The sequence below is a fragment of the Microchirus variegatus genome (assembly GCF_963457635.1).
Source record: "Microchirus variegatus genome assembly, chromosome: 3".
In the NCBI taxonomy this organism is placed as follows: domain Eukaryota; kingdom Metazoa; phylum Chordata; class Actinopteri; order Pleuronectiformes; family Soleidae; genus Microchirus; species Microchirus variegatus.
In genome coordinates, this window is record NC_139804.1 from 7693057 (window position 1) to 7720648 (window position 27592).

The 27592-nt window shown below is 42.3% G+C and overlaps 1 protein-coding gene across 1 annotated transcript in view; it reads right to left on the bottom strand.

Moving 5' to 3' along the window:
- robo1 (roundabout, axon guidance receptor, homolog 1) overlaps positions 1-27592 on the bottom strand; it is a gene marked incomplete at its 5' end in the record, with an annotated part of 252027 nt that overhangs the window by 212650 nt on the left and 11785 nt on the right. Inside the window, one exon of the mRNA XM_083886423.1 lies at positions 3871-3960. Coding sequence (XP_083742549.1) covers positions 3871-3960 — 90 coding nt within the window. The remainder of the gene's footprint in view (positions 1-3870; positions 3961-27592) is intronic.

Below are 27592 nucleotides of genomic sequence, written 5' to 3' on the forward strand. Positions count from 1 at the left end.
ACAATATCCCAATAAATTAAGTGTCACAATATTGCAATAAATAGCAGAACCGTCAAAATGCGCATATAACATTCAGTCGATACTATCAAAATACTGCAATATATATCATAATCTGTGCTTGTTCCTGTGGTATTGAACATATCTTGAGATTTTCAAATTGTTAAATCCCAACTGTACCCTACGTTCTACTCTTTTTACCTAATGTCTTGCCATGAATGTGATCAGATCAACAGTATAACTTCCTCGTGTGCCAATCTACAGTATATATTTGGAATATTGCAATACATTTTGTATTGCCTATAGCTATGGTTCTCAAACTGTGGTACATCTGGTATATTTTGTCAGGTGGTACTTGGTATAAAAAGTTGAGAACCGCTGGTCTATAGTATCAAAACATCACAATATACATTGTACCGTCACTGTCATCACAAAATCAAAATATGTATTATCATTCAGTCTAAACTACCACAATACTGCAATAAATATCACAACCTGTACGTGTTACTGTGGTATATGGAACATATCTTGAGATTTCCAAATGTTAAATCCCAACTGTACCCTACAGTGTGCTCTTCTTGCCATGAATGTGATCAGATCAACAGTATAACTTCCTCCTGAAGGTCGCTGAGATCACATGGTTTCAATCGCCTCAAATACCCTTCACTGTAACACTAACATCACAGCTACATTACATTTTCACCTTGGCTAAACCTGGCAGCTCTCGGGCTCGTCCTCACTTTTCCATGTAAACGAGTCACGCTCTCTGAAAATGGACTCTCTGGCAGCCGCTCTCCCACTTTACTCTATCAGCAGCAGACTAAGGTATTAGTGCACATTAGTCTCATTTCCAATTCACTGACCGGGCCAGATCGCTTCTTCAGTTCATGCACAGATGGGATTAAATGGACGGATTATAAAGTGAACTCCACCTGGCACTGTCCACTGTGTAAAGATGAACTGAAATGGAGTGAGACAGATGACATGATTCCACTCCTTTAAACACAAATTCAAAGCACATGACAACGGTTAAAATGTGTGAACTTCGAAGAATATTCATTCATTCACGTGTCTTTTATCCTCCACGTGAGCGTCACAGGAGCCAATCCCACATGACTTGGGGCCGATTCCAATTCCTATATCAACTCTCAATCTTAACCCTCAAGCTCAACCCTTAATCTTAACTGGCCCTGAAAACCAAGTGTTGAGGGTTATTTTGTAACTTAGAAATGGGACACCCCTTAAATGCAGATACATCTTCAGACTGTGGGGGGCAGAATAACGCCAAAGCTGCGTCCAGTCTGTCAACTCCAAAAAAAGAAGAAGAAGAACACATTTACGTCACGATTATTTATTACGATCTGTTTGTCAGTCAAGTTATTAGGTTGTCAGTTAGTTATAAGATGATACTCATACAAATACCATAACCACGGACATATTCAGCTGACAGTTACAGTTACTACACACCACGGCTTATTGAAAAGTAAACCATAGCAAACGAGCGCTTGTTCGCACAGGCCGGCTATTGACAAAAGATAGTAAAATAAAAATAAATGTTACGCAACAATGACGTCAGTAATCCATAATATGGGCCTAAACTAAGATAATACAATGGTTTTCATAATTTTTATATCTCTATTAACAAAGAAAATACTTAATTTGTAGCGTGCTCGTTTCGCTGCTTTCGGCGCCATCTTTGTTATGTCAAAACACGCAATGCATTCTGGGTAGCCCTTGCTCCCAAGGGTGGTCTTGGAAAATCTCAATATTGAGGGCGATACAGCCCTTAAACTTGCCCCTCAACTTAATTTTTTTGAGAATCGGGACAGCACTTGCACTAGAGCAGGGGTCACCAACGTGGTGCCCGCGGGCACCTGGTAGCCCGCGGGCAGCCAATACGGTGCCCGCGGGCTCACTTCACTTCACCTCACTTGCATGTATCCGTATGATCTGTCAGTAAAATATCTTTGATATTGTTTATAAAAACTGGTAATCGTTAGGAGTAAGCACTGGAAGGAATGTGTATGCAGTTGAATGCATAATATTAATCATTTAAATTGTAAACAAACAAAAAAATATTATATGGTAGCCCTCCATATTATTTTTTACCCTTAAGGTAGCTCTCTGACTCAAAAAGGTTGGTGACCCCTGCACTAGAGGGAGCGCACATTTTTGAGATTGAGGGTTAAGCAAGGAATTGGAATTCACCCTTAGTGCGAAAGGCGGGATCAGGACTATTATTAAAACTATCAGTCGTTGTTTCAGCAACAAAACTAAATACTTTGACACTGTTGATACAAGGCACAGTGGGACACTGGTTTTGTCAGCTATCGTCTGCGTTTTGGGGGGAAAGTAAAATCGCGAGTTGCCAAGCTACCGCACACACAGTGAATGTCACAGCCCTGTCTTTTGGCATTCGACGCAGCCGTCTTTTCACTTTGCTGCAGCTGTGTGAGGTCCACTAAATCACCTGGGGAGGAAGGTCTCTCCGCGCTGCGACAACAAACCGAGGAACACTCGAGGGAAGGAGCCAAAGAAATAAAACAACACAACACACGTGCGTCATCAGTCATTTTCTCCAGACTTGATTTCTTTGTGTGCTCGTCGGTCCCTCAGGCCAAAACCCTTCTTCTCTCATTTCCCCAGAGCTTTATTGTCTGTGTCGACTGATGCACTCCAATGGTTGCTTTGGGCCTCATTTCTCCACAGTGCTGCTCTGAGACTTGAAACTGGAGCAGCAGCAGACGCGACATGCACATAAACTTCACACTTGCTCTACATATTCATTGTTGCTGATGATATTGTGTTATATTATAGTCATTCTCTCTACAGCTGCGATGTGTGTCCTTCCACTCCTACACTTAATATTTGAGTCTCTCATATTGAGAAAACACTCAAACAGCACTTTTGTTTAGATCTCATCAGCAAACCACATGGCAGCAATTTGATTTATTTAGACAAGTAGACATGGTCCAGATGATCTGCTGAATATCAAACTGAGAATCAGAACAAGGAAGGACGGTGATGTGATTTAGGTGACTTTTAGAAGACTTTGAGATGATAGAAAAACACTCCTTACAACCAAGGCATTGAGAAGAACATCTCTGAACACACAACACGTCAAACCTTGAGGAAGATGAGCTTCTGTGTACCTAATAAAGTAGCAGGTGACGGGGTCGTACCTATGTTCCCCGGGTCCTATGTTCCCCGATCGGGGAGCATCTGACCTTTTTTTTTTAAAAAAAAGGGTCCTATGTTCCCCACTTTGTGGAAGCCTGGGTGTGGAGCTCCAGGGTAAAGGGTAAGGGTTAGGGTAAGGGGTAGGATCCTATGTTCCCTGGGTCCTTTTGGGGTAACAGCGGGGAACATAGAACCCTTTTTTAGAGAAAGGGTCCTATGTTCCCTGGTCACATACAAAGCGGGGAACATAGATATGGTCCCGCAGGTGACTCTATACTGCTGATGGAAAGAGATTAGATGCATTTTGGGAACATCTCATTTGACCTAGTTCTAGTATTTGTCTCATTTCTGTAAAAAGAAAAGTCCAATATGCAACTTTTAAGCATCAACGGGAAGTTAATGTCACAAATAATGTTTCCTTAGAATGTAATAACTGTAATTTGTTTGAAAATCCATGTATGATGGAGGTGTCAACTTTCCACATCACTTGTGTCTTGGACCATGATTGGCTCCAAACTGGTTCTGATGTCACAAATTCATGCTTTTTACTGCAGCACAGAAGGACTTTACATCTTCAGCAGATGAAGGACACACGTCACTTGACAAAGTCAAGGACAAACACACAAGTGAAGGCATAAAAAAGCAGGAGGAAAAGTGTAACCACAGCAGCATCATCAGCATCATCATCAGTACCTGTGTAGCCCAACGTGTTGTCGTCCTCATGCTCGGTGGTGGGAGCCGGCGTTGTCTCGTCGCTGGCCGCATCCTGAGCGACTCCAATCTCTGTCAACAATAACACCACACGGTCTGAGAACCCAGAAACACTCTGCCCGCTTTCCCCACCCCTGGTCCGGTCCTCCAGCCCGCCGCATCCTCGCGGCGAGTGGAGCGCAAACGCGATAAAAAGAACCAGGTTCCATGCGTGAAAACTCTGCAGGCCGTCGTGGCTGCAGGATTCAGACATCCACATCACAACAAAGAAACACAATCCGAACCGCTGTAAATCCTTTTGTTTTGATCTATCAAAAATCCACATAAATGTTTTCCGATTCCAGCTTCTCTGTGTTCTGTGCTCAGCGGGAGGTTATCGCCTTGTTGTGTTGGTGTTCGGTGGTTTGAATGTGTAGGTTCACAACAGAGTCATTTCTACCATATCAATAGCCATAAGTGGCTGTACCCCTGAGGGAGCACATGGGCAGGACAGAGGAGGGAGGGGGTGACGGACGGAGGGAGGGAGGTCCAGGGTTTCAGACTCGGCATGATTGACAACGCCACTCTCCACACAGTTCTGATGCAAATACAATAACGCACCATTAATAGCTAATCAGCTCCCTTTCATTTTACTCCTCTTTGTGCCTTGTGCCTGCCTCAGTGTGACAGGCGGTGTGAGGGCGGGACAGAAGGGGGGTGGAGGCGAAAGGAAGAAGAGGCCAAGAGGGCCAGGGGGTTGGGGGGTGCGTGGGGGCTCATGAGGGGAGGGAGATGAGTGGCCAACTGTGCCCCTCTGATGGCTCAGTGTGAAATAAATCAGACTCAGCCATGCCCACTGTCTTTGTGGGCCACTGACGGGGGGTTAATTTGAGAGCCGGGCGGGGGTGGGGCGAGGGTTTGTTGCTAAGAGGAATCTTAATCAAAGCGCATCCAAGCCGTTTAGCTAACGCGGCGGCAGTCTGTTGGAAGTATCTGTTTCCTGAATGAGGCCTGGCATCGGCGGCGATAAGCAGCAGACGGGCGGACAGAAGTGTTCATCGGAGAGTACTTTGGATCGCCGGGGTGCGGAGACGAGGGTGACCTCGTCATCTCGTCGGGCCCCGCCCACCATTAGAGAATGGATATGCATGAATAAAAACACATTTTCACTTTCCAGACAATTTTTTTGGACATATTAATAACAGCAAACACGAGCAGACATTCAAAACACAGTGATCATGTCCCACATCACATCCCCCACGCTGCTCCTGTAACGCTGCAATTAGCATGACAGTTAAAGGGCCTCGTGCTGAGCCCCGGACCCATTATCTGGCACTTATCTGTCCGTCTGTTTGTCCGAACATCAGCGCGTCTGAGTGGAAACGCGACAGGAGAGCAGCGTCACGCAAAAAAAACAAACAAAAAAAACCCACATAACCATGTCGTTCGCACATGAATGAAGTCCGACAAATAAAACACAACATATCAACACAAACACGCAGCATGCGCTGGTCTGACATTCACAGCTTGACACCGGCAGGATGCGACAATAATATGCGGTCGACAAAAACAAGACAAATTAAACACAAAGCAGAAACGTCTGCTTCTGATGGAGACGCAGTTTGGCACTGACAGCAATTACACACTGGATCAACTATCAAAATACACAAGTACCCCTATCAAAATCTTGGCTAAAGACGGTCAATCATTCGCAAGCTGAACGCCATACAAGTGTGTATAATATGCAGTGTAGAGCTGCAACTAACGATTAATCTGTCGATTATTTTCTCGATGAATTGATGAATCGTTTGGTCCATAAAATGTCAGAAAACGTTAAAAAACGTCGCTCAGTGTTTGTCAAACCTGGAAATGACGATGTTCTCGAACGTCTGGTTTTGTCCACAAACCAAAACAATTTAGTTTTAATGATTTCTTTGTGATGTGGAGCAAAGAAACCAAAAAAATATTCACATTTAAAGGTGCCATATGTAAGAATGTGGCCAAAAACAGTTACTACATTTAAATAATTACAAAAAAGAGGTCTTTTAGGTTTCGTTTTCTAACGTAACTGGCAACCCGTGGTTGCTCGGCAGCTGAGACTCTACTGACTGCAATGATTGGTAGACGGCGGTAGGTGGAGCCACATGCCAAAACAGGATTTCAAAGCATAAACATGATTTGCAGTCTGCAAAATATTTTTTTTTAATGTGAATATTTTGTCTGTACTGTTGTTGTTGGTGAGTTCAGTTTGTTATATGAACATTATTCCTGAGTCTCTGTGACATATTAGGAGGATTTTATGGCCAGTTGCTTTAGATTTATTACATAATGCACCTTTAAGAAGCTAAAACAATCAGAAATCTTGTTTTTATCATGAAAAAAAGCTTCAAACTGATGATCAAATCAGAGTTGGTTAGTCCAGGAAGTCCAAATACTGTGTAAATGTGAAAAATATGCAGAAGCTTGCGCCCACAAAAGAGTTTCAAAAGTGAATTTTACTGCTCAAAAACCCCCGTCATTAAGCACTTTGAGGGCTTCTTGTCTCCGCCCGTCCCTCACGCTGCTGCTACATACACACAAACGCTCCCTCAGCAGGTCGAAACACATCAGAAATAAAGTGTGCGATAAAAGCACCTCAGATTGTTTGTGTTTGCAAAAGAGAAAGAAAACAAAATGCAAAACACCCAAACTGTCATCTGTGGCCTTTGCGTCTTCATGCGGTCTCTTCTTTACTGTTCTCTGGGTGGTCCACAGTCAGACGTCCAATTAGTGACCACTTCAGAGCTCATTAACAGGTGGCGTGGCCCAGCTGCCCCTGGGGCATCAGGATACAAAACGGTGGCCTCTCTACCCCCCCACCCCCCACCACCATCTTTGTAAGCATCAACACAGCCTCGAGCTGTAGCTCCCATGTCGGCTAATTAATGGGGCACATGTGTGGATAAGTGACTGCTTAACCTCCCCCGACAACAGTCACTGCTGCCCCCAAGTTCTTCTCAAACATCAGAGTGTGTTTGTGTGTGTGTGTGTGTGTCATCATTCCTGGTTCACTGGCATTTTCTTTTACAAAGAACAATCCACAGTTCATGATGCAAGGTCTGGGCTTTGTTTTCGTACAGCAGTCACCCTGACTGATGATGTCTGGGTCAACCAGGCTTCTATTGCTCCCCAAAATCACTCCATAATGGGAGCTCACGCACTCTTAGAAATAAAAGTGCCAAGTAAAACCATGTAAGGTTCTTCAGCTTGTCCTCATAGGAGAACCCTTTTTGGCTCCAGGTAGAACCTTTTTTATAAAGGTTCCACCAAGAACCCTTTTAAAGCCCTTTATTCAGGAAAGGGGTCTTAAAGGGTTCTCTCAAAATGGTTCTTACTGGAACCATTAGTGTTACCGAGAAGGGTTTTTCAGAAGCAAAGGGTTCCAGGTAGAACCTCAGCCCTTGTAGAAGGACCCTTTTGGAACCCTTATTTCTAAGAATGTAATAAACCTAACTGACTTTGTCTGGGTCAACCAGGCTTCCATTGCTCACAAAAATCACTTCATAATAGAAGCTCACAGGTAAGAGGATATTTCCCCCAGTCTGGCTTCCCTCCATTGGCTCCTAGTTCCCTGTCTAGGGCCCAAGCCACGAATGGCAGTGGCCGAACATATTGTTCAGATTATTATAATATCTATAGATTTGCGGCCATTTTTGAGGGGGTGGGTAAAAACTTTGCGTGGAGGTCAGGTCTGGCAAAAATCCGATCATCCCCAAACTCTGTGGGAAGATGTTATAGACCAAGACGAACAAAAAAGTCAACGGTAACCATGGTCTCAACTCAACACAAAGTCAGTCATTTTGAATTTTGGCATCCATTCTGGTGATTTGCACCCTTCGTAAATGAGCGAACTCGTACCGAGAGCGTTTGTCGTACCGACATAAACAAAACAAGGCAATTTGTACTTGACACATCAGAGATAAAAAAAGTTGTTGAAAGATTCAATATGGCGTGGCCACAGCAACCCTCAGTGTTTTGGTGAATTTCAACCATTCGCCATGAAACAGGGAGTGCCCTATAACTTACACTGAGTTCTACTGAATTTCCCCGAAACTTGGTGGGAATACGTTATGGATCAAGACGAACAAAAACGTTGACTGTAATTTTAAGATCTTATTCGTTACATACAAGTCTATAGTATCCTGAGAAACACAGAGAGGCAAATGGTTTGAGTCTATATAGCGCGTTCCTCGTCTTGACGACCACTCGAAGCTGCTTTACACTACAGTTTTTGTACCATTCACTTATTCATACACACGTTCTTACATCTATGTGTGGCACGTTTTCCATCACAAATCTTTTTTATATTAATTCACTGTCACAAAGATTGATTTATACTGAAAAGTTGTCAACTACAGCTTGAAAGCAAAACACTCAAGTAGAAAAGCACTCCGCCAAGGCAGCTTAGTGCCTACAAAATAGCGATAAAAACAGTGATAGCGTCTACAGATCTGAACAAAATTTAATAACTTGGTCCTGGTCCCATTGCACACATTTCCTGAAAATTTTATCCAAAGCCATCCATGACTTTTCCAGTTATGTTGCCAACTAACAGACATACAGACAAATAACCTCCTTGGGGGGAGGTAATAAAGAGAGAGTAGTGTTTTTAATTTCTTTACTTTTATCTCAAAAAGTGTCTCAAAAAATATGCTGATTTCTTTTGCTTATAATAACTATGTTTGCATGTCCGGTCACTACAGATGAACAAGAACTGGTCCATGACCAAACTCAGAGTCTCGCAGAAGGCCGACAGTAACCCTGACGTCTAACTCTCTGGCCTTGCACTCGCTCTGACAGAATGCCGTGGAACTCTTCACCGACGCAGATGAAGGAACCGGAGACGCTCGCTGTTGTCTCGTTGTTATCTTGTCATGTATTGGCAGCAGCGCTCCGGCCCTGGCAGCTCGTATTAGTGATGGATGGGTTTAAAATGATGAGTGTGCGGCGCTCTGACTCTGAGGGCTTGTTAATAGGGCTGACTGATTGTTTGCTGTAGGACGAGTTCCTTCACACAGCCTGATCAGAGAGGCGGCGATGATGGCGGCTCGTTCCTGCAACGTGACCTCGAGCAGTTTTAAGCGATTAAAATTGTTTTCTTGAAAAAATATTTCTCCCTGAGCATCCCTTAGTTTACTTTTGTCTGCTGAAAGTGAGAGGAAATGACGAGCAGCCGGTGAGAACCGTGAATGTGGGTCAAAGTCAATGAGATTCTGCTTCTTAAATATGCACGGAGACCCTGCTCCAGGGAATCTACACAACAAAAGCATCATATCTACATCATTTTAGACGGCGACTCAATCATCTTCAGCATTATTTAATGCAGACAAAGGACAAAAAAAAAAACTTTTCTCTACCGAACACTCTCACTTCATCTGTTTCCACAGCACCGTTGCACTCATTTCCATTTTGATTACACTGTTTATTTTTGTTTTGTGCATGACTAATGGAGTTTTAATTAAGCCTTGGGATAACACACACACACACACATATGCAGTGAGTGCACACTGCAAGAGAGAAAGAAAAGAAAAGTCCAAAGTCAAAGTGTTGTAATGAAAACTTTTTTTTTTTTGGTCACTAACCTCTGAAACCAAAACCCAAACACTCAAAAACAATTACTGTGTTATGAGGCAAGAGCTTCATCAAACCTCAAAACCCTGGAGACGTGACATAACCAAGGAGACCGTGTTTCCATCTGCTGGTATGAAGAATTTAAATGTAACATCACAAAAGTCCGAGTAATTAATCCAATTCATTCTTTTGTTCTGGAGAAGATTAACACCGTTCACTTGGTGAATTGGATTCTAAATACAGAGGGTGTCATTTCTGCCACTAGGGGGTCACTCTTAGGTCGTTTTCAAACCTCCACGAGACTCGGTACGATTGCTTTCACATCCCCAAACGAACCAGACTTTCCGAGCAAACGAACTAGGGTTGGATTAAGAAGGAGCTAAAACATGTGCAGTCATGGTTAGGGATGGGTATTGGTCATTATCGATATTGGTTTGATACCGGTCAAAATCACTGCATCGGATATCGGATAAAAGTGTTAAGTACAAGTTACAGAAACAATCCAAAAATGCTACACGTTGCATGCTTCACTATGCGGAAAATCAGCAAAAAGCATTTTAGCCGAGTCATGTTTGGGCTAGGGCCCACGGTTGGTGTAGTGGTTAGCACTCTTGCCTTTGCAGCAAGAAGACCCGGGTTCCTGGGTTCGAGCCCCGTTTGGAACAACTTCGGAACAAGGGCCTTTCTGCAAGGAGTTTGCATGTTCTCCCCGTGTGTGTGTGGGTTTTCTCTGGGTTCTCCGGCTTCCTCCCACAGTCCAAAAACATGCGATATGGGGATTAGGTGAATTGGTCACTCTAAATTAACCGTAGGAGTGAATGGTTGTTTGTCTCTATGTGGCCCTGTGATGGACTGGCGAACTGTCCAGGGTGTACCCCGCCTATCGCCCAATGTCTGCTGAGATAGGCACAGCACCTCCCCGTGACCCTCTGGTGGAGGAAAAAGCGGTAGATAATGGATGGATGGATGGATGGATGGATTATTTCTTGTTTTGGGAAGACTCAGCACAAATGTGTCATAAATGGTCTAAAATGACTGTATCGGACTAATATCTGTATTGGTAGATACTCAAGTTTGTGGTATCGATATCGGACACCAAAAAAGTGGTATCGTCCCATCTCTGGTCATGATCTATTGGTCAGAAATACTGAATTGCAAAATTGTAACATGTCATTAAAGGTGACAAAATGAAAAAGTGTAACAATATGGAACACTAGTCAATATGGAACACTACACTCTTAGAAATAGAAGTAGAACCATATAAGGCTCTTCGGCTTGTCCTCATAGGAGAACCATTTTTGGAACCCTTTTAAAACCCTTTATTTAGGGGTTTTAAAGGGTTCTCTGGATCAAAATGGTTCTTACAGGAACCATTAGTGTTACCAAGAACACTTGAAAAACCCTTTCTTCAGGAAAGAGTTTTTCAGAAGCAAATGGTTCCAGGTAGAACCTCAGCCCTTGTAGAAGAACCCTTTTGGAACCCTTATTTCCAAGAGTGTAGTCTTGCCATTTTAGATTTAGATATATATTAAGTCCCGCATTATCATTTTTAAACTCTGTATGTGGTTGTGGATGAACATATCAAACTACCACTGCTCAATACTTTAACACATAAAGTAGAATTTAACATCGTGGAACTTAACTTCGCTAAATTACTCAGCATGTTTCCATGCACAGTTTATGACCCTCAGTTGGACTTTTTGTACAGTTTTCCTGTTACATCACTGACCAAACTAACTTCAGCTGGCGGCTAGCTTGGTACCATGTAGCGCACCATGCCATGTCTTTAACCTTTAACTTTAAAATGTTTGCATATTTACTTAAGTCGGAGACATCAGGGGGCTTACATTTTCACCCGCCTATCGCCCAATGTCTGCTGAGATAGGCACAGCACCCCCCGTGACCCTCTGGTGGAGGAAAAAGCGGTAGATAATGGATGGATGGATGTTTGGGCTATTTATTTCTTGTTTTGGGAAGACTCAGCACAAATGTGTCATAAATGGTCTAAAATGACTGTATCGGACTAATATCGGTATTGGTAGATACTCAAGTTTGTGATATCGATATCGGACACCAAAAAAGTGGTATCGTCCCATCTCTGGTCATGATCTATTGGTCAGAAATACTGAATTGCAAAATTGTAACATGTCATTAAAGGTGACAAAATGAAAAAGTGTAACAATATGGAACACTACACTCTTAGAAATAGAAGTAGAACCATATAAGGCTCTTCGGCTTGTCCTCATAGGAGAACCATTTTTGGAACCCTTTTAAAACCCTTTATTTAGGGGTTTTAAAGGGTTCTCTGGATCAAAATGGTTCTTACAGGAACCATTAGTGTTACCAAGAACACTTGAAAAACCCTTTCTTCAGGAAAGAGTATTTCAGAAGCAAATGGTTCCAGGTAGAACCTCAGCCCTTGTAGAAGAACCCTTTTGGAACCCTTATTTCCAAGAGTGTAGTCTTGCCATTTTAGATTTAGATATATATTAAGTCCCGCATTATCATTTTTAAACTCTGTATGTGGTTGTGGATGAACATATCAAACTACCACTGCTCAATACTTTAACACATAAAGTAGAATTTAACATCGTGGAACTTAACTTCGCTAAATTACTCAGCATGTTTCCATGCACAGTTTATGACCCTCAGTTGGACTTTTTGTACAGTTTTCCTGTTACATCACTGACCAAACTAACTTCAGCTGGCGGCTAGCTTGGTACCATGTAGCGCACCATGCCATGTCTTTAACCTTTAACTTTAAAATGTTTGCATATTTACTTAAGTCGGAGACATCAGGGGGCTTACATTTTCAGTGTCTGAATAAAAAATATTAACAAATTAGAGTTCCCACTGCGCTCGTCTCATCTACTTTGGATTTTTGTCGTCTCGCGACGTGTGATGCTCGCAATTCCCACCAAAAATAGACAAAGATAATATATATTTACTTTCTCCTGGCGTTATTACATAAAACTGACAACTTTTACTGTAGTTTTAGTGTGGCCGCTGAATCTGAATACATAAATAAAACAAATATCATCATATATATAATGTCTAAATAGCTATTTTAGCATCTCTCTCTTGTCTGATTAAACAAAAATCATGTTTTATGTCAGAGATAAATCGCAAAATTAAGTCATAATCCTTAAGGTGGTGGTGTGCGAAGGCAACAAGCAGCCAAGTGTAAGTGAACCGCGTTCAAGCAAAACACAGCAGAATGAAGTATCTGTACTTTTCCTCCCCTCTCTGCCTGGAAGTTACTGCTCCGTCGTCCAAAGGAAAGGTTCAACATATCCTTCCTTTCGGAACCGCAGCGTCTAATTTGTCAGAAATTGGTAATGCAAACGTTAACAATGGGTGAGTATTAGCAGGTTGTGGTAGCCAGTTCTTCAGTAAGCGTTTTTTTTTTTTTGTTTTTCATGGACAAAGGTTGGAAAACGCTTCCCTCACTATTTTCCAACGTTTATGCTAAGCTACCAGTCGCTTGGCCGCCGCTTCGTATTTACATGGGAGCGATTTCAATCGTCTCATGTGACTTTTGGCAAGAAAAGCAAATCACCGAGTGGACACACACACACACACACACACACACACACACACACACACACACACACACACACACACACACACACACACCAAAATTAAGTTGAGCTGCAGCTGTTAAGAGAAAGTGGAGCAAACTACACACACACACACGCACATTTGGCCTGAGCTCCACAGAACGACTGCGATTACCTTTCATCTCTCATGAAACTCTTATAAGTATTTTAATGGCTAATTGAACATACCTTTAACTCCAAGCATGAAATAATTACTATGCGCGAGTGGCTGCGCTCTACCATCAATCACTAAAGAGGGAAAATTTATATACCATGACACACATCATTACTGTTCTAGATATATATTTTAAGTTGCAGTGCCAGGCTGCACTCCTAACACTGGCAGCAAAAGGACTTATTTAAGTATGCATTAGATTTAGCCAAAACCTGGGCTGTGATTGATTAGTATATCATTTATTAAATGGCTTCAACATAATCAGTCACCAATTAGCGAGCTATAGGAGTGAGTTTGACTTCTACGGTGGAAAGTTTTAATAGACATATTTTAGGGCATGAAAAAAAGAGGACGGGGAATTTCAATTTGGGTTCAAAAAACCGTGACAGTGACAAAACGGCACATTTAAAAGCCTGTTAGCAGACATGGGTGAAGTGCGGCGAAAAAACGACGCTCGGCAAATGTAAACATCCACTTATTTTTTCAAGGTTGTTTTTCCACCGATTCCCCTTTCGACGTCCTCAACAGTCACCATTTCATGACTCGTTCCTGCAGCTGGAGGAAACATCAGCGCGACGACAAACAGAGGCGCTCTGATCAGACTTGCCAGCTCGCGAGTGTGCGCTGATGCTCATGGGGGTTTCATTCGCTTGTGTTCTATCTCCCCAAACAGGTCTTTTTTTGTTGTTGTTGCAACGAGTACATGCCGCACGCACGACGTCAATCCTCAAAGCTGGAATGCGGCCGATTGTGGTTAAAGAAAAGTAGAAATGTCAGGGAAGAAATACGGAGCCTGCCAACTCACTCACTGATAGATTTGCTTGGAGGGCATCAGCAACCAGCCACAAGAAGAAAAACAGAGCGAGACGCTTCCAGGACAAATAGTAGCTGATTATCTTGAACAGGGACTAAATATTGCACGGTCACTTGATTGAACTTCTGTGCAAGTCGCTCCGTGCCAAACGCAGACTCACAGGGAGCAACAGCTACTGTCGGGACACTTTTGTTCCTTTGCTTTAGTGAGGATGTTGAAATAAATCTGTAGTGAGTGAACATTTGAATATGAGCAAAATGTACTTCACACGCAAACCATAGTAAAATGTCAGTGATGATTAAGGGGTGAGGCACATGTTTTGCATCTTTTGAGCATAGTCACAACGGCAACGCCCATATATTTTGGGTGCATCGCGATGTAAAGGCCCCTGGTATACGTACCCTGGTTTGGCGCGCTACAGCAGCGGAACGTCAGCGGAACGTCAACGGCAATAGCTTCCATTCTAATCAAAGTGAGCATTTCCACCGGGCACGCTGCGTCACGTCGAAGCAACGTCCCAGAAGCGGCTCGCCATGCCGCAACGATATTGATAGTTAGCAGTTCTATTTTTGCGCCAAGCTCAACAGAGCAGATCGCACCAGACAGCAAGTCCGACAAAGAATCAAAGTAAAAACACTTCCTCCCCCTTTCAAAATAAAACACAATACGCAGGTCACACAGCCTATCGCAACTTCACATCAACATTACGTTGTGACCGGTGCTACCAGGTCAACGGTCAATTGATCAGAGCGTCTCTGAGAGTCATAACGTACGCCGAGAGACTGGTTGTTGAAGTGCAGAAACGTAAAATCACTTATGACACCAGATCAACAGTTCTTCCACGTCGGAGAATGAAAGAAGCTGTTGTCGTTGTTGTTGTTTCCTTTATACACACGGTCTATCGCGGGATCTCGCGAACTCCGCTGCGCTGCCGTAACGCGCCCGGTGGGGATTGACGCCGGGCAGAGGAGGGTGCAAAACCTGATGTTCCGCTGCTGTAACGTGCCCAGTGAAATCCGCCTTTTTATGACGCGACACAACGCACAACAGGCTGCCCGGGTTTTGGAACCGCGTTCAAATTGTGGATTTGAATTTGAATATTAAGCCCCGCTCAAGAAGCAGAAAAAACATTTTGACAACAGAAGAAGGAAACCACAGGACCTTGACACGCGAGTGTACCTCAACTTTTTTGGAACGCAGCAAGAGGTTTTAAAGCAACCGAACTCTGACGACACTTCTGACACTCTGACCAAAGTAGTAGATCAAAATGGTCTTTAGTCGCTCTGAAATGAACTCCATCATCCAGACGAAGCACAGAAAAACTGCAGCAAAGGAAAATGTGGTGCTGATGAATCATTATTATTCATCATTATTATTTTTCTTGGTCCGAAATATTGATTTTATTCAGTGAAGCCGGTCTTTTCAGCAGCTCCCGGGTTCTGATCGTTCAGCGATGACGGATGCAGGAGACGCTTCCATTAAAAACACCTACGACTTGATCCACATTTTCCAAAGTTTTTTTTTTTATGTGATTTTTTGGGCACTGAGCGCGTAACAATCATCAGCCTATCAGCCCCACATCTCCCCTCTCTAAGCATAGCAGTGTTTAGATCTCGTATTACACGGTGGACACCCAGGACAAAGCGAGACAACTGCAAACAAGTTGGAGTAAGACTGAAATCACAAAGAAAACAGTGCGCTGCCACTATACAGTATACACCTGAGAGTATCTGAGAGTGTATATATCTGAGAGTATATGTATACATCTCAGAGTATTGCATGACAGAGCCTGTTTTGCAGATTAAGGACACAAAGCAAACAAAAGACCAAAAGGAGGCCCGATAATGACATCGACACCAACAAGAATTACAAGTTACAAACTGCAGCTTTAAGGCAAATGCTGTCATCAAACACTTTGTACAGATACAGGTAACCCACACCACATATATTATATTATGGTCTGTCTCTACCGAGTGGAACGGTTCAGTATGTTGGGTTTTCATTCATTTGGAATGGTACCATTTTTTGGCACCCTTCCCTTGGTGTACCACGGTAATAATACGGTAAGGGTGGAGCTAGAATAGGGGTGTTAAAGATACAGCCGTGGGCCAGAACCAGCCCACCAGAGGGTCCAATCAGGCCCGCATTATGATTACAATCTAATTTTTACAGTTTCAGATAGCTGTGGCTAAATGTTTTGTGCCTTTGTAGATCCACTATGATCTGTAAGTTGTAATGCACATTTGTAAGTGGTTAAACTTAGGCATAATATTGTTGAAATTGCATTTATTTTGCTCAAGAAATTTCAGGTTGTTAATATAATTTTTTGTAAAAATAGTTATTATACTATTATGATAGTATTATTTTACTGCTCCACACCACTTGAGATCAATTTGTGCTGCGATGAATTCGACACCCCTGAGCTAGGAAATCTCAAAAATGCGCTCCCTCTAGTGCAAGTGCTGTCCCGATTCTCAGAAAAATTCAGTTGAGGGGCAAGTTTAAGGGCTGTATCGCCCTGAATATTGAGATTTTCCGAGACCACCATTGGGAGCAAGGGCTACCCAGAATGCATTGCATGTTTTGACATAACAAAGGTGGCGCCGAAAGCAGCGGAACGAGTACGCTACAAATTAAGTATTTTCTTTGTTAATAGAGATATACAAATGATGAAAACCATTGTATTATCTTAGTTTAGGCCCATATTATGGATTACTGACGTCATAGTTGCGTAACATTTATTTTTATTTTACGATCTTTTGTCAATAGCCGGCCGGTGCGGACAAGCGATCAATTGCTATGGTTTACTTTTCAATAAGGACGTGGTGTGTGGTTACTGTCAGCTGAATATATGTCCGTGGTTGTGGTATTTGTATGAGTATCATCTTATAACTAACTGACAACCTAATAACTTGACTGACAAACGGATCGTAATAAATAATCATGGCGTAAATGTATTCTTCTTCTTCTTTTTTTGGAGTTGACAGACTCGATGCAGTTTTATCGTTATTCTGCCCCCCACAGTCTGAAGACGTATCTGCATTTAAGGGGTGTCCCATTTCTTAGAGACAAAATAACCCTCAACACTTGGTTTTGAGGGCCAGTTAAGATTAAGGGGTTGAGCTTGAGGGTTAAGATAGGAATTGGAATTGGGCCAAACAGCCACAAAAAACGAGTCGTCTTTTGTTGTCGTAGCATTGGTACGACGTCACATTGCGCGCACACCGCGCCCACCAAGTAAAGGTACTTTTCTCAGTGGAAACACGCCATTAGGTAGCACGTGTTATTATTATGCCGACTTGCAACTTTGCTTCTCAGCTCTGCTCGACAACTCTGAAAACTTCAAAGTCTGAACTTACACTGACATCCCAGTGGAGCTGAGGCAACCGTCCTGCAAGCTGCCAAAAGCCCAGATGTCCATCTCTACGACACTAGATTACTTTTTTTTTTTAAGAGCGAGAGCGAGAAAGGCAGACAGGGTGAACGGGAATGGAAGGAGAGCGAGAAAGAAAGAAAGAAAGAGCAGGAGACTTAACTTAGGTGAGAAATATATAAGGGTCTTTAAATGCTCTATCCAAGGTGAACAGCCTCTGAATACCTGCTCATGGTCGTGACTCATAAGCTGCTTGTCAGCATTCAAACAACCACAGGCGACAGACGAATGACCTCCAAAGACTCTTCACTGAGCTGCTTTTAGCACCGACTGCAACCCCTACTCTGGATTTTCCCTGACATTTCTTTGCACGTTGGGGCGTTTTGACTAAGCGATGATATATTCGCTATCTTCGATAATATTCGCCACTTCACTTCACCTTTAGAGAAAGGAGTGATAAAAAAGGCAGAGGAGGAGGAGGATGGGGCGTTTACAGGGGAAACTGGAGGCTCATGACTGTGGTAAACGAGTTCAGTTGGGAGGGAAGCAGATAATTCAGACCTCATTTCAAGGCTGCGGCGCATTAATGACAAACACGACGCTACCTTTCCCTGCTCTTTGATTCATGTAATCAGGCACATGTGCTTTAAACGCACACACACGCACATCTGAGTGGAAAGAGACCTCAAATCAAATTTGCACACGTCCTCTGTCTAATCTCTGAGAATTCCATCAATAACTTAATGTCACACATTTTTTCTTTTTCACCCCGAGACCAAACGCTGAGCCTGCAATCCATCATCTCTCCTGAAAAAACATTTTCTCGAGCTGCTTCATTGACAAAACACAAGGAAAAAAAAAAATTCCCTCCTCAGCTGGACGGACATAATTGACATGCAATTCTACAGAGGTAATGACTGTTTCCAACGAGGGAAAAGTCACCAGAACTATTTGATTTGTGACCCAGCTTCCATGACTGTCCCAGTTAAAATGCACATTTTTGCTGAACAAAAAACAAAACTGATACCGTACCATCAACACCTTCAGCTTAAACAAATGTTTCCAGGGTGTTTTTGCCACGAAGGGGGAATTCTGAAACCTCTTAATTAGAGATTCAGCACGGAGACAAGATCCGGCAGTGATGCATAACCTTCACATTCTTCAACGGAATGACACCGGGATTTTCAACGCGCACTGAAAGAACCTATTCATCTCTGTCTTCTTCCACACTGTCATATGGTAAAAAAAAACAAATGAGAAAATAGTAAAGTTGTCTTGGGCTGACATGTGTACATATATATACACTCTTAGAAATAAAAGTGCTAAGTATAAGGTTCTTCGGCTTGTCCTCATAGGAGAACCCTTTTTGGCTCCAGAAGGGTTGATCCAGAGAACCCTTTCCTTTCCTGAATAAAGAGTTTTAAAAGGGTTTCAGGTGGAACCTTTCCACCTGTAAACCTTTTGGAGGGTTCCACCAAGAACCCTTTTGGAGGGTTCCACCAATGGTTGGTTTATTCAGGAAAGGGATTTTAAAGGATTCTCTGGATGAAAATGGTTCTTACTGGAACCATTAGTGTTACCAAGAACCCTTGAAAAACCCTTGCTTCGGGAAAGGGTTTTTCAGAAGAACCTGGAAATGGTTCCAGGTAGAACCTCAGCCCTTGTAGAAGGACCCGTTTGGAACTCTTATTTCTAAGAGTTTAGTATATTTACTTTTGGTTGCTCAATAGCTTCACTTATATGCAACACCATTAAAATCAGCTGAAAAAAACACTTTAAATTTGTGAATAGTAATGAAAACACTATGATAGATTAAGTGTTATGATATCTTCTAGGTGGCGCTGCTGAGATATTATACAACACCCATTACATATTGATATTGATATGATACATATTTGTGTTTAGGCTCAAATCTGTGTAATAATGGACAAGGTACAATTGGGGTAAAGCAGGGTTTTAGAACAAATTTCTGACCAAATTTAAGGTGAACTTACAAGCACTACATCAAATGTTAAAAATGTAGATTTCAACAACTTTTCATCTTTATGGTGTTGTACACCGGACAAATTTCAAGGTGATTGTATCAAGTTTATTGGAAAGTTTTTGCAAAATAGCCGACTTCATGATATGTTAAAATATCAAGGGGATTTTTTTTTTACATGCATGTACACTCTTAGAAATAAGGGTTCCAAAAGGGTCCTTCTACAAGGGCTGAGGTTCTACCTGGAACCATTTGCTTCTGAAAACCCGTTCAAGGGTTCTTGGTAATGCGAATGGTTCCAGTAAGAACCATTTTGATCCAGAGAACCCTTTAAAACCCCTTTCCTGAATAAAGGGTTTTAAAAGGGTTCTTGGTGGAACCCTCCAAAAGGGTTCCAGGTGGAATCTTTATAAAAAGGTTCTACCTGGAGCCAAAAAGGGTTCTCCTATGAGGACAAGCCGAAGAATCTTACATGGTTCTACTTAGCACTTTTATTTCTAAGAGTGCAGGTAGAACCTTTTTAAGAAGGTTCCACCTGGAACCCTTTTGGAGGGTTCCACCAAGAACCCTTTTAAAACCCTTTATTCAGGAAAGGGGTTTTAAAGGGTTCTCTGGATCAAAATGGTTCTTACTGGAACCCTTAGTGCTAAGTAGAACCATATTATATGGTTCTAGTTAGGACTTTTATTTCTAAAAGTGTACTTCAAACACCATTTACCACTGAGTTGAATATGTACATTTATAAGAGGCACCAGGGACAAATTTTTACCACGGCTAAATCATGACGCTGCATAAAATAGGTACATTTTAGCCAGGTTTGATGGCTTCGCTAAGTCGGGTATGTTGAGCGCCCCCCCCCCCCCGCCCCCCCAGAAATGGCTGTAAAAATGCCTGAGAAGGAGAAAAAATCTAGTGAAAAACAGGGGGGTCCTCCTCACACCAGTAGTTGCTCCGGCCCCAAAAAGTGGTCCGACGACCACAGTTCTTCCGTTAAAAACATATCGACCGTGTATTTTGCACACTGCAGTTTACAATTAACTTCATGGTCGTGATCCTGTAGCGACGGCTTGTGTCCTAATTCAGTCACCGTCTGATCTGGAGTCGAGCAAATTGAGCAAACAGCAGGCGCTACTGTATCTCCATATCCAAGCTACACACACACACTGTATCTGGTTTCCATGACTTTAAAGGACATTACATTTAATTATATTAATTTCCCTTGGGACTTAGTCTAACCTTAACCATACAGTAACTACGACTGGCCTAACCCTAACCATACAACATGTCGTCACCTTAAAATGTAATAATTTACCTTGATTTGACCCCATAATGAACACTGCGTCTTATCAGAGGCGATTCTAGAGTCTGTAGGGGCCCTATGCAGAAAATTCCCAGGGGGCCCTTCCAACCAGTGTTCATCACCATTATGTTATAAATAATCTGACACCAACGAAAAATGTATGTTAAAAATATTATTTTTTTCAAAATGAATGAAATAACATGGAAAAACCTTGTAATTAAAAAGTATGTGGACATATAAAAGTAAAGAGCAATAAAATACTGTTTAAAAAACTATATAAACTTAGTAAAAAATACATTACACTGTAAAGAACACACATTATAAAACAATATAAATATATAGAACAATAAGATACTGTAAATAACAAAAAAAAACATATATAAACTGAGTAAAAAAGATATCCATTACACTGTAAATAATCCTCTTCATTTTCCAACTTGTAGAACGATAACTTCACACAGGTTAACGTGAGGTGGGGCCCCTTTAGGAGGGTTTCCTACTGAGATGTCATTGCAAATCGGCCATTGTTTTTTAAGGGGGACGGGGAGGCGGCTGGTCACTGCACATTTCAGTAAAAACAGCTCTCAGTCTCCGAATGTCGGGGGCCCCCTATCAGCTCGGGGGGCCCCAAGCAGTTGCCTGCCCTGCCCTGCCTGTTCACAAGCTGCGCCCCTGCGTCTTATTCCACCGCAGCTCGCTGAAGACCATGTGAAAGCTAATTCAGTGAAGCACAGACTAAGTATTCAGAGTCCAATGAGAGAGTGCAGATAAACCAGTGTAGGCTCTCAGTGTGTTTACTGCTGATTGGAGGAGATGGCTATGAGGGCCTCGAAAAACAGGAAAAAAGACGAGAGGCAAGAGCGGCAGCGCAGGCATGCAGGGACGTTCTCAGCGCTCCTGAGGGGCAGAGCTAACGATCGCAGTCGACAGCCAGATCGATACTGGCAGCTTGTGTTGCACCGACGGTGCCAGGATCTCAGCGAATACATGTGCACAGTGGCTGATGAGAGTCAGAGCGTCCAAATGTGCAGGCTAACATGACAAAACCCTCACGCTCTCCACTTTCTGTGAAGTTACGTTGGTTTGCAGCTGCAGGGACTCGAATGAGAACGTCAGCGAGCCTGTGGCGTTTGCTCTGATTGTGGTCTGCGAGACTCTGGATAGGACAGTGAGACACTGTGCGATATGTCAGGCAGTCATGCACAATTTATGATATCATTTTTTTGGGGGGGGGGAAGAAAACCCTGGAATTAGTATTTCAAACATCCACTCAATCACTGGTTGCGGGGACTGTAAGAGAAGTTGTTGCTAAAGCCGAGCCAAGATAAGACCCATTCATGTTTTTTTTTTTCTAAAAGAATGCTTTTGGCATTTTGTCTGGAGACTGATAATGTGCTCGAATAAAAACAGATTATGTGCAAAAATGCAGAAAAATGGAATCCAGTTGTCTGCAAAGTAAAAAATAATAAAGCTAAGGATAAAGACAGAGTGGTCGGTATTACTCAATGCAAGGTCTGAGTCACAATTCTTAAGATTACAGGCTGGATAAGGACTTATTATGTGAGAACTGGCAGTCTACTTTATCTTTTTTTTCCTCCAAATAGAAAAACTGTAAAGACAATATATAAGTGAAAATATCTGGAAGCCTTCAGAAAAACCCTATCAATCCAACTTTCCCTTCAAAAAAAGAAAAAAGGTGAGAAAAAACAAAGCACTTTCCCTGCTGCTGTGACTCCACTCTGTGAAGCAACAGTATTCCACGCAATGAATCAACCGTCACCTCATTAACTCAAAGCTTGTTACCACCTGACGCACTGCCAGGGGCTGTTCAGATGAAGGCGTAATTATAGCTCGTGTGTCATTATAAAACAATTTATAATATTACATACACCATATATGCCCCCAAAATAATTTCAGTCAGTCATAGAAGGAGGACCACCGCCAGAAAGAGGCCCTAATGCCAACAACAATATCGATGTATGCGATTAAACCTCAAAGATACATACAGACATCTTTCAACGTGAACCTCCTTTTTTTTTTTTTTTTTTAACCATAGTCAGTGTTGTTTAAAGAGGTCTGTAAAAAACAGAATAATACAGGAGTCTTTGCAACCTCTCATTTGAGGGTGAAAGTAGCCCTCGTCCCACCAGGGGGCGACTTGGACTCCATTGAAATGGAAAAATCTGTGGCAAAATGTTGATTTATAATGTCAGTAAACATTTGCCTGAGGCGTTAATACCTATACTTATCAATTGATACATGGACCAATGATGGACCGTCCATCCATCCATCTTCTACCGCTTTATCTGTACCCTCCGCATGAAGGTCGCTGGTGCCAATCCCAACTGACATAAAGTGAAAGGTGGGGTCACACCCTGGAAAGGTCACTGGTCCATCACAGGACCATCACATATGGTGCTTTTCCACTATAGAGTCAAACCACTATAGAGTCTGACTTAATAGCTCCACGTTTCATACAGGACACAAACACGCAAACTAGCACTAACCTATAAAGCAGTTGTTTTCAGTGTAAGTAAATCATTCGAATCAGTTAAACCCCCATTACATGTCAGACTTCGTATGGAACCGCTTTGTCAACACACTCGTCGCATTTCTGGATCAAACGCTCCGACACTTTGTCCAAAACACACTCCATAAGGCTCAAACGAAAGCTGAGACGTCAAAGCAGTCTATGACGACACATTACGGAGATAAAAGCCAAGAATAAAGACAATAGAAATCGGTTCGCCCAACAACAACTGTAAAATGTTTATTCGTGAAATATAGATTTATATTATATTATAGTCTCTGGCTGACATAGCGATCCTTGGGGAAGCATTATCACATCCGGGCATTCTGCTCCCTCTCCTTGGCTAACAAAGCTGTCAATCAAAATTTTGAGATGACATCGTCCTTCTATTGGCTGTAAGGACGCCACAGAGGTGTCCATCATTCATATAGACCAATCCCTCGCTGCGGTACAAGGCAAGAAATAGAGACACCGCTCAATGGCGCCCAATGGTGTTCATTTTTTGAATAGAAAATACATAGAATTCTGCAGGCACTTTGAAACAAAGCCATAAGCTGTTTTATTGAACACTAATGATGATATAAAAATGGAAAAAAGTAGTTTAATAAATGAAAAAATACAAAAGGCACAGACTTTTCTAAAACCTCTCCAATTTTGTTCTGCTTCACTTGATCAAAGTCAAACTTTGCTGAGATGACGTTCACATGTTGCACTTTGATTTGATTGGAGTTTAGAGCTGCAACTGCATCATTCCAAAGAGATAGAGACTCTTTTTTTCCATTTACTCTTCACCAGTAACACATGCACTGATATTTACACATCTTAGCAAGTGTTCCATTTACTATGACACAGAAAGTATTCAAATAGACCTTGCGGTTGCAGAGATATACTCATTTCATTATGAGTGTGCAATTTTCGATTTCTACAAAATAGGCTAAGGCCTTAAAGGGTTAATTAAAAACCTCTGGATCCTCGTCAGAGCAGGTACAAAAAAAATAAAGAATCACCAGTTACCAAGTACTACGTTTTGCAGGTGACTTTTGTGAATTTCCATTTCGAAGAACTGTCGTGTCTGACGTGGTCTAATCACGAATCTTAAAGCTTCAAAATGAGGATTTCTTTCCAACCGTGAAAAGGTTTCTTCCACAGCCTAAAGACAGGCAGGATAGGTTAATTAGAGACATGAGTGGTAATAGTTGCTTGTCTCTCTTTGTTGCCCCCCCCTTGATAAACCTGTCTATTGTGTGTTGTCAACCCCTCAGAGTCTGAAAAAGAAAATTATTTTTCTCACAACCGAGCAATTCCTCAAATGTAGAAGAAACCGCCGACGTTGCCCCCAAAGACAGAAATTATAAAACGCCGATCATTTCCAAGAACCCCCCACCACAAGTTTCTCATATATGACTTCTTTTTTTTTTTTTTCTTTCTTTCCTTTCTACAAAGCAATGGTGTCACATGACACATGGGAGTGCCGGGGCAATGAGAGCCAGAGGCTTTGAGCTGTGGATCGTAAAAAAAAAGGGGAAAAAACCCACAAAAGACACATTGCAACTCTGCACCAACCCCCTGACAAGAACTCATACATGCCCTCCCCTTCTGTCACCCCCCCCTCCCCCCGCACACAAAATCAGCCATGTTTATGAGTGACAGGTGAATACAATCTGTGACATTTCCCTCCTTTTCTGCACTAATCTCACATGCATTAAAAAGTGTTTTTATTAAAAGGGAGAACGCTTCGTCGGGTCCGTGGAAGTTGAGACGAGGCCGCGCTCACACGACCACAACAATACGACGCTCAATGCAATTGTTCATGCTTTGTTGCAGCAAAATCCGCACCAGTGTAAATCACACAAGACGTCGACAACACTTTGTTACATTCATGTGTGTGGGGGTGAGGAGGGGGGTGAATGCCATGGTGTCAGACATCTGGTGCTAATATGTCCAACGGTGCCTTCATGTGGTGTGGGACTATTTCTGTGCCGTTTCGCTGAGCTTACGCTGCAACAGCGCCACATTCCTGATGATGTGAATAGGTCATTTTTAGGAGGAGGGTGTGTGTGTGTGTGTGTGTGTGTGTGTGTGTGCAGTGTCAGAAATCAAAGTACAAGACACGCAGAGCTGACACAATAAAGACACGAGAGAGAAACGACGCGTCGTGCGTCCACTGTTAGTGTTCATTAGTGCTGACCAGTGACCTTTAAAGGCCAAGTTGTGAATGATTTGTTTTCCCCACTTCCCTTCCATTCAATGATAACGTTTCCTCTGTTAAAGGTGCCATATGTAAGAATGTGGCCAAAAACAGTTACAAAATACGGAGGTCTTTTAGGTTTCGTTTTCTGACGTAACTGGCAACCCGTGGTTGCTCGGCAGCTGAGACTCTACTGACTGCAATGATTGGTAGTGCAGTGCCGCAATTACGCACCGGATCTTGCTATCGGAAAAAAAAACGTGAGAAGCTGTGATGTTGCACGTTAAAGCCAACGTGTGGTTATTACGGTAATTTGACTTGCGCTGTTGCAGGAAGACGGCGAATCAGAGTCTCAGAGAGGAGAGAGTTGGATAAACGGCTGTAATACTTGAAAGATGTTTTATACTGCTCACATTTCAAATTTAACATGCAAAGTCTGGCGTTTGTGTACAACTATACTGTTTTCTTTTAATAAAACCTTAGTTTTTCTTCATTTCAAATTGTTAATGCACTATTTTAGCATGCAATAAATTGTCAATAACTGTCAGATATTTACATTTATTGTGGAAAAATGGGCAAAAAGCAACATTTTCTGGCCCTTTTATGGTTAAAATAAGCAATAAGCTTGTGAAGTGACGTTAGCTCCAGTTTTATGGAAACTCATATATTATGTATGAATTAGATAGAAATCAAAGTTCAAAGTTAAGAAGTGACATGAATTATGTGTTTGAAATCCAAACTTTAAACATATTTATTCAGAATTGCCAGTTTTTAATACGCAGTGGTGTGGTGACAGTTTTCATGCTTTGATTTGTGTTTCATGAATTTCTTTTTACCGTTTGTACTTTTATTTTGTAGAGCACTTTGGTCGACTGTTGGTTGCTATAGAAACACGACATGACATTACATTCATGTACATGTGAAGATGATTTATTATGAACTTAATTCATTTGAATGCTGGCAACTGGAATATTGAGTCAAATCAAATGAATTAATTAACTCAAGACTAAAAATAAGTGAGTGATTTGAAGTTTATATAAGTTTAAGTGTTACCAGGCAACTTCAAACTAACATACACGAGTACATTCCTTGTTTAGTTGCTAACTTTACTTTGAATTAATGTCATCAGTTCAAGTACTTTTTATGACGTTCTCTCATCTTTTCTTTTCTCAGTGTAACACATGCATTTCTAGCTTTACATCACCAATTTTTGAACAATTTTAAATATGTAGAACAGAACAGGGAGATGAAAAAACGTTGAAGTGTAATTTACTGCCGTTTGTGACAGCTCCACATGGTGAGAATGAAGTTTAATTCAGCATTAGGGGATGTAACCTACGCTCAACCTTGGATCTGGCAATCCCCGCCGACTGATGTCAACTTCTATCCGACAAGAAAAATCTCACCCCACAGATGTCTCTAATGTCTTTGCACACATGCAAAACACACAAGCTCCCTGTTAACCAGTGTTGCTGCTGTGAGGAGCTTATTTACACCGTGACTGTGCCGGAGCTGGCGGCTGTGAGGGGGAAAACGATGAGTACGGTCTGCGATGAAGGGAGATCAGTCATGCACATACAGTACTGTACTGGAGCTGGGAAATGCCTTTTCAGTGACGTGGATACACGCAGGCAGCCAAACTGGAATACGATGAAACTGATTAGTGAAATGTCTCTGTGGTAGTTTACTTAAATGTACACGGCTGATCACAACGAGCTAATGGGATAAAAAAAAGAACTGCCCTTGGCCTGGTTTAAGGCCCACTTTACATTACGCTTTTCGCAACAGCGGGAACCCCGCGTAAAGAGTAGCCCGCTTTCTTCAAATTTTCTCCCGACAACTGCGAAGTGGTCGCCCGACAACTCAGCGGGAGTCCCCGACAACTTAAAGTGCGTATAAATAGAACGCGTCGGGCTCGCGACAGCGGGAGGTCAGGGTTTAGGCGATTATAATATAGCGCGCGCTAATTAGCATATACCGCAGGACTTTTGTTCCAAAAAAAAAATGGCAGGGGTTGAAGGAGGGCGCAGGACGCTGTACGTGAAGCACCTCCGAAACCAAGTGCCTGATCAGTATCTGGTCGGAGGATGAGATCCAGAAGAAGCTGGAGTCATCCAGGAACAAGATAAGTAAAAGTAAAAATGCAACAGCGGAT